The sequence below is a fragment of the Myotis brandtii genome, unplaced genomic scaffold (assembly GCF_000412655.1).
Source record: "Myotis brandtii unplaced genomic scaffold, ASM41265v1 scaffold311, whole genome shotgun sequence".
NCBI classification, from domain to species: domain Eukaryota; kingdom Metazoa; phylum Chordata; class Mammalia; order Chiroptera; family Vespertilionidae; genus Myotis; species Myotis brandtii.
The window spans coordinates 877,663-889,404 of NW_005361913.1; the positions used below are offsets into that span (position 1 = coordinate 877,663).

Here is an 11,742-nt window from a genome sequence, read left to right on the forward strand (position 1 = left end):
GATGGGGCATCGCCTTCCCCTGATCACTGGGTTGCCTCCCGCCCTTGAGGGCTCCCAGACTGTGAGAGGGGGCAGGCCGAGCATGAATTTTCATGTCCTGGGCCTCTAGTTACAGTATAATTTCATTTACCTTCATTTGTACCTTTGCATTCTTGTGAAATGTTTTGCTTCTACATATTACAAATCTCATGAGTCATTATTATTCTTTTTGCTTTAAAATAGTCTTTAAGATTAAAAGTTTTAAGTCTTTAAAATTGCTCATATATTTTCTTTAAATGTTTTTCATTCATTTATTTCCCATTAGTATGAAGAGCTTTCTTTACATATTTTTAGTAGTGTGGGTCTGCTAGCAAAATTCTCTGGAAAAAAAAATGTTTTTATTTTACCTCCCATTTGGAAAGATATTTGCTCAGGGTATAGAATTCCAGGTTAACATTTTTTTTTTCTTTCAGCACTTTAAAGATATCCTTACATTGTGTTTTGGCTTACATTGTTTCTTAGAGAAGCCAGTCATAATTCTTATTGTTGGTACTCTGACTTAAATGTGCATATTTTCTCTGATTGCAGTTTGACTGTAGTGGGACTAGTTGTGATTCTCTTTGTATTTGTCCTGATTGGGGCTTAATTTTTGGATCTGTTAATTGGCCATTTTCTCTGTAAATACTTCTTTTGGGCCATTCTCTCTCTCCTCTCCTTGACTTCAATTACACATACTAGATCATTTGTTTTACATATCTCTGATGCACTGACCATTTTTTACTTTTTTGTGTTTTACCTTGGCTAATCTTTGTCTTTGAGTTGACTCATCCTTTCTTCTATTGTATCTAATCTGCTATTAAGCCCATCTAATGAATTCTTCATTTCACATATACTGTTTTCTAGTTCTAGAATATTCATTTGTGTGTTTTCTTAGTTCTGGGCTAAAATTTCTCATCTTTTGCCCTAGCTGGTTTGGCTCAGTGGATAGCATGTCGGCCTACAGACTTAAGGGTTCCAGGTTCGATTCTGGTCAAGGGCACATGCCCAGGTTGTGGGCTTGATCCCCAGGAGGGAGCATGCAGGAGGCAGCCGATTGATGGTTCTCTCTCATCATTGATGTTTCTATTTCTCTCTCCCTCTTTCTTTCTCTCTGAAATAAATAAAAATATATTTTAAAAAATTTCCCATCTTTCATCTATTTTGTCTACCCTTTCTATTGATTTCTGTAACATAATAACTATTTAAAAATCCTAATTTGCTAATTTCAATATCACAATCATTTGTGAGTTTGACTGTATTTTTTCCTCTTGATAACGGGTCATATTGTCTTTATTTACATGTTTTATAGTTTCATTGTATACTGGTATTTTGTATACAATTTTGTATAAAATTTGCAGAGATTGAAAGTAGGTTATGTTTACCCACAGGAAAAAAGTACACCCCTTTTTCTGTTGAGCTGCTAGTGTGAGGGCCTGATGTCAGTATAATCCATTGTTGAGCTGAATTGTAGCTTTAGTTTTAGTTTACCAGTGGTTTCAAACATTCATTGGGTGAATCAGGCCTTGACTCCTCTCCAGCAGGGCTTTGGGTTTAATACTGGTGAAATTCTAGAGAGATATCACTACTTTTATTTCAACTGTTAGCTATTTACATCCTTGGACATCTCTCTCTCTCTCTATCCCTCTCTCTCTCTCCTTCCCTCCCTCCTTACCAGCCTCTCTCCCTCCTTCCCTCCTAGTTCTACCCTCGGCTTTCCACACCAGGGGGCTTTTCCCCCTGCTCTTATACCCTGCTCTTAGCTTTGTTGCATTTATGTGCACTTAAAGACGATCTCATGGGGAAGAATTGGTGGGCAGTGTAGACTTGCTCTTGGATCTCTCTGTCATGCCAGCTCACACACTGGCTGGCCATTTGTGGGAAGGTTTGTTCCTCTACCTGCTGTGCCCCTGGGTATGAAAGCAGCTGTAGGTTTCCTCTCTCTTAGAGAAGTTCATCCTTTTCTGGAATTTAGTTCATTCAGACTTCTTTGCATTTTAAGCTCTTTGATGCATTTTTTAAAATTATGATTTCTAGCTTGTCTCTCAGTTTTTATTGTAATGTTGGGAACAGTAGTCTCCTACAATCTTCTACCTCAAAAAGTGGAACTATCTCTTAGTTTACTTGAAAATGAAAAGAAAAACACTGACATTCTGGTATTTAGTAATGGAAATGACATAAGCCCAACAGATGCATTTTATTTATTAAATTTTGTACCAATTATCAGAATTTATTTCTTGAGATATGAAAAAGTGACAGATAATGATAGTTAAACTCTGTAATTTTTGTGTCTCAGAAGATCTGTGTTAATCTGCAGATTAGGGTAAGGCAAAACTTATAATTATTAAGATTTGATGTAGCACCATCAGTAGAAATCCAAGGAGAAGGTGAATCAACTCTCCTTTGGAAAACTTCGGTTACTGTCCTCACCTCTTGCTATATAGCTTTTCCTTTTTCCAGTTTCTCTTTCAGTCCATGCATCTGGAGTATCTTCATGATAAATGGTTTCATCCCATGAAGTCTAGGAGATGTTCCTGGCATGAACTATCCTCTGATAGAGGCACTTTCTAATTGTTAGTTATGATACATACCATCAACACAGGACATGCTCAGCCTGGTGGGTCATACCATAACCATGCATCAGGCATTTTAGCCAATCTTTCTTCCATATAAAAAATAGTAATGTTGAAAAAACATGGATGGTTATTTAAGGAAGCTCTTTAGAATAAACGATAGTTTGTATTCATCAGTTATATTACCTCTAGGGTAAGTTATTTTCTTACTCTGTTGTCTTTTAAAAATTGTTATCCCTTTTCATTTATCAAAAAAGTGGTAGAAAATGATTACATATTTTGTGAAGGACTTTGTTCTTTTCTATGCAATGTGCTATATTTTTAGAGTCTTAAAAAAAGTTTCCTCAAGGTTACTATTTTGAGAACTCACTTTTTCTTAAATCCACAGAATAAGAGTCAAACTGTCTTTGTGTAGGTTGGCCTATATTTTGCAAATATATAACTTTAGTACTTAACTTTTTCCTTAATGTTTAAGTCTGTCTTATGGACAGTTACAAAATCCTGATATGTTCTTTAAAATTGAGTTTTTGTATATGATTCAGATTTGAGTTTTCAAATTGTATGATGAGCTTTTACAAGAAGTCAGTGGTCATTAGGCTTTTGTGATGGTGTTCATTTAATAGCATCATTTCCTCAGGTCCTTAGACTGAGTTTGGTTTTCTTGGCTTAGGGTTTCTGGAGATGGTGAGTGCTGAGATTTGAGGCAGATGGATCCTCTGAAGCATGCAGCCTAACAGCCTCAGGGGGTTGTATTGCCACTTCATTAATTAGTTCATGGAGCATCCCTTTGGGCTAATTTAGTAGGATTATCCCTATTTTTACAGATCAAGAAAATAAGATAGGAGGTATTGAATTGGCAATTAGTCCTGGAATTTGGAACTAGTTACTCAGTTTGTAGATTTTGATCTTATTATTTCAAATATATATTTTCACAGCAACACTTTTAGTTTTGTTGAGTTTTTTTTTTATAACAGATTCATATTTTTGAGTCATGAAGGTTTTAACTTGAATTTTACACAGACACTGTGATGTCCTGCTATGTATCATGTGGAATTTGTGAACTTGCCTGGCCAACAGGCCTGGACACTTCAGCGGCGGGGCTGAGGGGACTGGGCGCCGCCATCTTTGTGACAGAGTGACAGTTAATTTGCATATTACTCTTTTATTAGATAGGATGTGCTATCTTTTTAGAGTAGTAAAAAAACTTTCCTCAAGGTTACAATTTTGAGAACTCACTTTTTCTTAAATCCACAGAATAAGAGTCAAACTGTCTTTGTGTAGGTTGGCCTATATTTTGCAAATATATAACTTTAGTACTTAACTTTTTCCTTAATGTTTAAGTCTGTCTTATGGACAGTTACAAAATCCTGATATGTTCTTTAAAATTGAGTTTTTGTATATGATTCAGATTTGAGTTTTCAAATTGTATGATGAGCTTTTACAAGAAGTCAGTGGTCATTAGGCTTTTGTGATGGTGTTCATTTAATAGCATCATTTCCTCAGGTCCTTAGACTGAGTTTGGTTTTCTTGGCTTAGGGTTTCTGGAGATGGTGAGTGCTGAGATTTGAGGCAGATGGATCCTCTGAAGCATGCAGCCTAACAGCCTCAGGGGGTTGTATTGCCACTTCATTAATTAGTTCATGGAGCATCCCTTTGGGCTAATTTAGTAGGATTATCCCTATTTTTACAGATCAAGAAAATAAGATAGGAGGTATTGAATTGGCAATTAGTCCTGGAATTTGGAACTAGTTACTCAGTTTGTAGATTTTGATCTTATTATTTCAAATATATATTTTCACAGCAACACTTTTAGTTTTGTTGAGTTTTTTTTTTATAACAGATTCATATTTTTGAGTCATGAAGGTTTTAACTTGAATTTTACACAGACACTGTGATGTCCTGCTATGTATCATGTGGAATTTGTGAACTTAAGGTAAATTACATACTTAGACTAATCAGTTTCACATGAAGCCTTGGTGGGTTTTTATTTTTGTTTTAGGAATGGCCATCTGTGACATAAATACACTCTAAGATACCAGAGACAGAGTGATATATTGGAAAGCACATGAGATTTGTTACTAAAGATCTGCGCTAGAGCCCTGGCTTACCTCATTCTAGCTGAGTGAACCTGGTTAAGTCATTTGTGCCACCTTTGACTTTGAAAATATTTCCAAGAAGCATCTTAGCCAAATATGTGGTCAGTCTATCATCTATCTATCTGTCTATCTATCTGTCTATCTATCTATCTATCTATTGATCGTACTCAAGGAATGACCCCTCTCTCTGGTTCTCCAGGCTAACCTACTTCTCAATATCCAAGTAAACTGGGTTTTCTAAGGTAATGTTGGCCCAGTGCAGACTAAAGGCAGAAGTCAGCTATAAGCATATCCTACTTTTGTCTGTTGGTGGTGATTCTCTCACCAATGGACAAAACCAAATAGGAGTATTAGCTCTGCTGGACCCAAAGTCTGAGTTTTGCCTTGAGATATTTTCATGGTCACGGATTACACAACTAATGCCATTCCTGGGACCCAGGGGTCTGAGTGGGAGTACCTCCTAGTCCATCCCTATGTGTCTATCCTCTGTAACTAGATGTGTTGACACTTAACATTATTCTCATATTTTAAATGCTATTTATTTTCAAATGGCTAGAGAAAGTATATGGGTTACTAAGAAAATTTACAAATTTAAAAAACATTCTAGTTTAATATGTTTCCCTTTATCTAACCCCTTGATATCTCTAGATTAGCACCAAGTGGCCAATACTTAATCCCTGATAAGGACTCTGGAAAGCTCCTGATATGCAGTAGATTTAACTTAGAATTTTTATTATTTAAGATGTCAATAGAAAAATTATTTTTAAAGGAAAAATTTTCCAAAAAGTTTCAGTTATTTTATACAGTGGTGTTGCATTTTTTAAAATTCAGATATATTACTTGGATTATTTCTTAAGATTATTTTATTAGTATATCTGAAGACAGACTATTTCCATTATTTTTAATATAATGACTCAAATAAATATATATTTCAGATTAAACTTAGTTCAGCTGGTCAATCATGAACATTTGGGAAGTATTTGTCTTATGAATGAATAAAAAAACTTGTCCAAGCAGATGGTTTGCTTTAATTCAAGCAACAATTTATAGACTTAGAATGAAGTTATGTAATTATTTTTAAAATCATGTTTATTTATGAAAATTCTGTATATTATAAATACGTATGCTCTAAAAAAGAGTAGCATATTTTAGCCAACTCAAAAGTCTTTAAGTTATTTGTTTATATAATTTATTCATCTTCATCTTGAATTCAATAATCCAGCAAGGTATTGAACAATTAAGGTTGGTAGGCAAGACTTTTGAAAAATTAACAACTGACTGTGAAGTGTGTGCTCAGTACATTAGTAGTTAATATTGAGAGTAACTAAAAAGTAACAATAGGGACCAGAAAATAGACACCAAATAAATAAAATATACTATGTGTCAGATGATGGTGATATGGAAAAAAATAATAAGCAGTGAAAGGCAACAGAGAACCAGGGATGTGGCAGCAGCTTTAAGTCAAGTGAGCAGGGAAGCAGTGTAGCTATATTTAAAACGTGGATTTCAAGAGGAAGACACTGTTACACAAGCAGAGTCAGAAAGGCCTGTCCTTCACACAGGTAAAAGTTACATGCAGTTAAACATGCTGACCTTACAAGTAAGCAATCTGATTGATGGGAGAGGGATTTGTAGTCACCTAAAGACATTGTAAACCACACCTGGCCATATAACAGCATTCCTTATAAATGGATTTATTGTCTATGCTATAGTATGAACTTAAATAAATCAAGGGACTCTTGAGATTGATCAAGACTAAGCTTTCAATAAATCCCATTAAACAAAAAAAAAGGCTTATTTATTTAGCAAGTTCTCAATTTTAATAGTTTATTATATAGACATACTAACATATTTGTGCAAATGAGTGTCTCCAAGGAAACACGTCATGGCACTATTTGCAGTAGAAAAAGTTTGGAAACAAAGTCTGCAAAGGTTTGGAAACCATTATTAAGGGACAGGTTAAATAAACTATGGAGTGTCCACAGAGTGGGATATACACAGCTGCTATAAAGAATGAAGCAACCCTTCCCCTAAGTTCCATAGTGGTCTCCATGGTACATTGCTATGTGAAAAAGCTACAGACATACTAACATATTTGCGCAAATGAGTATCTCCAAGGAAACACGTCATGGCATTATTTGCAATAGCAAAAGTTTATTAAGGGACAGGTTAAATAAACCATGGAGTGTCCACAGAGTGGGATATACACAGCTGGTATAAAGAATGAAGCAACCCTTCCCCTAAGTTCCATAGTGGTCTCCATGGTACATTGCTATGTGAAAAAGGGAAGGTGCAGAAGAAGGGATATAGCAGGATATACTTGTGTTTAAAAATTATATGTTCATAAGATGATATGCTTATGTCTGTGTAGACTGATGTTTGAAGGGACATTGCTGGCTCTGGTTGCAACATGGTGGTGGGGAGCAGGAGTAGGAAGGGCATTTGTTTTTCACCGTTTGCCTCATTTTACTATTTGAATTTTGTGTAGGTGCCTGCCTTACCTATTAAACATCTTTTTTTAAACAAGTCAACATCACCATTAATGTTGGTATAGGTGCAAGAGTCTCGGGTTTAAAATGTGAAATTATTTTGATTGAATTGAAATGTTCTATTCTGTATTGGAGTATCTTTTTTTTCTTCCATGTTGTACATTGAATCCTCAGACCTTACTCATCTTCTAGCTCAGCGGTTCTCAACCTGTGGGTCGTGACCCATTTGGCGGTCGAACGACCCTTTCACAGGGGTCGCCTAAGACCATCCTGCATATCAGATATTTACATTACGATTCATAACAGTAGCAACATTACAGTTATGAAGTAGCAACGAAAATAATTTTATGGTTGGGTCACAACCTGAGGAACTGTATTTAAAGGGCAAGAAGATTGAGAACCACTGTTCTAGCTGAATGTTCGTATCTGGTTACTCTCCCCATTTCCCCACCCTCTCTGGCAACCACTTTTCTACTCTCCTTTTCTATGAGTTTGACTTTTATTTTATTTTTTTCAGATTCTATGTGTAAGTGATATCATGCAATTTTTTTCTTTCTTTGTCTGGTTTATTTCGGTTAGCATAATGCCCTAAGGTCCATCCGTGTTGTCACAAGTGGCAGGACTTCCTTCTTTCTCAGAGCTGAATAATATTCCACTGTGTATGTGCATGTGTGTGTGTGTGTGTGATATCACATTTTCTTTATCCATTTTTCATCAGCAGACACTTAAATTGTTTCTGTGTCTTGACTATTGTGAATAATGCTGCAATGAACATGGGAGTGCCAATATCTCTTTAAATGTCCTATGTCCATTACCTTAAATCAATACTCAGAAGTGGGATTGCTGGATCATTTGGTAGTTCTATTTTTAATTTTTTGAGGAACCTCCATAGTGTTTGAACCAATTTGCATTTTTACCAACAGTACACAAGGGTTTACTTTTCTCCACATCTTAACCAATACTTGTTATCTCTTGTTAAGGAGCTCACTCCCTATGTTTTATTTCAGGACTTATGGTTTTAGGTCTTATATTTATGTCTTTAATTGATTTTGAATTGATTTTTGTATATGGTATAATATAGGGGTCCAGTTTCATTCATTTGTATGTGGCTGTTTAGTATGCATGAAAAGATTGTCCTTTTCACATTGTACATATATGCTTGGCTTCTTTATTGTAAATTAACTGACCATAAATGTGTGGGTTTATTTCCTGGCTCTCTATTTTGTTTCATTGATCCATGTGCCTTAGATCAGTGTATCTTTTAATTAAATTTTAACAAACATTTATTATACAACTAGCAGGCATTGCAAGTATTTTTTTAGTCACCAGTGAGAGGCAGGAAAATTCATTCATTTTGTTCCACTCAAAAAAGCATATTTTGAAAAAAGGAGAGAATACTATAAATTATTCAGGGTTAATATTTGATCTCTAAAATAGCTAGTAAAGTGTATAACCAATAGTTAGAATTCATATATGTGGGCTCACTAACTACTCGGCTCCTTATTATGTGCGATATTTTAGACAAATTAATTAAGCTCTAGTTTGTTCACTTGTAAAATGGGGCAATAGTAATTGTACTTCAGGATATGGCTTTGATGATTAAATGATATATAACGCATGTAAATTACTTAGCACAGTGCTTTCCATTAAATCTAGTGCAATAAATGTTAGCTGTTTTTATTTATCAGTTCCCTTTGCTTATAAGTTTTCTTTTCAAATTTGGGAGTGGAAGCCCTCAAAAGTGCTGTCATCTACTGTACACTATAGTAGCAGTAGCAGTTTGAGACAGAAAGTGAAGGAAGAATGAATAGAGGAAGACCAGTGATTAATGAGCTAGGCCCAGCGAATGGAGAAATGAGGGCATTGTATGCAGAGGGGCACGATGCACAAAGGCACAGAGGTGGATGCATGGCGTGTTTTGGGAATGGAGGGGAGTAGGCTAGTTTGTGTAAAGTGCACTACCAGAGGTCTGCATGGAAGGAATATTGGTAGGAGGTGAGGAATCTGAGCAAGCAATGGTTGGCCATGGGGTTCTTATAGGCAATGCCTAAGAGTTGGGCATTATCTTTCAGTGGTAGAGATGGAAACTGGATAACAGAAGATCAGAGATAGGATGTGGGCAGGAGGAAGTGGGAATGTGAAGCAGGAGGAGGATATATAGGGATGGGGTAGTCCTTGATAGGGCCAAAGGGCTAAGGGAGAAATTAAAGATCCCACATGGAGGTGGAGGGGCCTGGATAATTAATGGGACAAATAGAGCCATCGGGGGACAAATCCCAAGTCGGGGTGAGCTTTGTAAAGGGATGAAGATCCTCTTTATGGGACAGGCAGAAAGGTGAGAAGCAGTGAAGGTGCAGAGGAGGTGGGATGGGCAGGATACAGAGGTTGAAAGGCTGCAGGCCTTTCAGCTTCTTTTCTTGAAGTTTGATCTGCTGAGAATGATCAGTTGGAAGGAAATGATCTGCTGAGTATTTGGGGTGGGATTTTAGAGTTTAAGAGGAGAGGTAGGGATTTGGATTATCCACCGTAGGAAATGTAAGAAGTAATGGACTTGGGAGGAGGATGAGTCTGGCTGATGCAAACGCTTCGTGAGAAGGTACCAGGGAGCCATGTGGTTCTCGCTAACAGCAGCCTGGATTCTAGAAGCAACAAGGATGGAAAGATGACCAGACCCACCCAGATGCAAGGAGTTCAGGAACTGAGGGAATTGGCTCAAGGGCAGCTGATAAATTGGGAAGAAGGAAATTTGAGAAAAAGTGACAGAGTTAGTCTGAAGAGAATAGAATGAGGTCAAGATGCATGGGGTCTAGATTCAGGGAGTAGATGAAATGAAGGTGGGAGAGGAGAGGTGACAAGACAGATTGTGGCTGGAGGGGGGCTTCAGGGTTCAGTATCTTATAGGATTATTTTATTGTTGTTTTCCAGAAAGCACTGTTTTAAAAAGTTTCCCTGAAATTCTTCTAATAGCCCAACAGTGTCTGTATTGGTATAGATCAGGGGCAGAAATTTTTCTTGAGAGCTTTGTTAAGGCCACATAATATTGATAGAGGATGAGCCCAGAGTGTTTTTACAAAGCAAGATGTTAACACAGGCATCACAGGTCTCAGCGAGTTCCCTGGAAACCTGTAGTTTTTCCTCAATAAGAAACAACTAACATAAGCTCAGTGATTTGTATTTCTTTGCCTTTAAAGGTAAAACCAGTAATCCACAGCAGGATCAACGTGTCAGCTCGATTTAGAAAACCACGTCAGGAACCCTGTACTATCTTGTAAGTTGGAGGCCTTTACAGTTCAAGTTGAAATTGGCTGGTGGTTTCCTTCTGGTTTGGGGATTGCACTATAATTATAGTGGCTTTACTCTGTCAAATGGTATGGCTCACTGGCTTTGCTTTTTGTCCAGCTTGATTGCAAATGGAGACCTCATAAGCCCAGCATCTCGCCTCCTCATCCCTAGAAAAGCCTTGAACCAGTGGGATCATGTGCTACAGATGGTCACGGAAAAAATAACTCTGAGGAGTGGGGCTGTTCACAGGTATGTCAAAATCATCTTGCGAGTGGATGGTTTTCAGAACTGTTGAAAATATTCCCAGGAGGCTCTCAAGTCACTTGTCCCAAATTTGAATTTTGACTCACCAGTTAGGCTCTATATGCCTTAGTTTCTTTATCTGTAAAATGGGTATAATAATACTTACCTTATAGGATTGTTTTAAGGAATAAGATAAGCCACATATGGAGCTTAAAACAGTTCTTGGCACAAATATTAACTATTTTTATTCCTTTAATTTACAGCAATTAGGCAACATTCATTTTGTTGAGAACTTTTTTGAATGAGCTAGGTTCTTGACTTTTAGTTAACTGTCTTTTTATTCAGGAGATATTTATGGTTCTTTGATGGTCCAAACTATTTGCCTAGCATAAAGAATCAGACATCAGGAGCTGTTAGTGGATTTAAGGAAGAGGCAGGTAAGAGAGGATAATTAAGTGGGGTTGTTTAAACTTGAGAAATCAAAAGCATTTTTCTCAAGTTCTGAAATTTAAGTGAAGATTAAAGTCATGGCTTTTAAATTGTGAAGCCTATTAAATTATCCCTTGATGGAGGCTCCCTAGTTTAGTTCCCTATAGGTGGGAGGGTTACAAATAATATCTACAAGCACAGAACATATTAAGAATATACACAAAGACTTGGAACCTAATCAAGAGTTTTCTGGTTGTTCTTGAGTCCTATCTTTATCCCCAACTCTCTAACATACTCCACTGGTAGAACATACTCCTGCTTTCAAGAAGTTATGCCCTGCCCATTTTCATTTCTATATATCTACCTATAGACACATATTATAAGATAATTATGTCTTTCAGTTTAATGTATGTACATATTCATATATATATATATATATCCTATATAATAAAAGGCTAATATGCAAATTGACTAAACAGTGGAACTACCGGTCGCTATGACGCGCACTGACCACCAGGGAGCAGACGTTCAATGCAGGAGCTTCCCCCTGGTGGTCAGTGTGCTCCCACAGGGGGAGCACCGCTTAGCCAGAAGCTGGCTCATGGCTGGCGAGCG

The 11,742-nt window shown here is 36.9% G+C and overlaps 1 protein-coding gene across 1 annotated transcript in view; it reads left to right on the forward strand.

Annotated features, from left to right (window-relative positions):
- The window catches only part of DCDC2 (doublecortin domain containing 2), a gene marked incomplete at its 5' end in the record, with an annotated part of 197,202 nt that overhangs the window by 52,890 nt on the left and 132,570 nt on the right, over positions 1-11,742 (forward strand). Inside the window, 2 exons of the mRNA XM_005869968.2 lie at positions 10,365-10,441; positions 10,573-10,704. Coding sequence (XP_005870030.2) covers positions 10,365-10,441; positions 10,573-10,704 — 209 coding nt within the window. The remainder of the gene's footprint in view (positions 1-10,364; positions 10,442-10,572; positions 10,705-11,742) is intronic.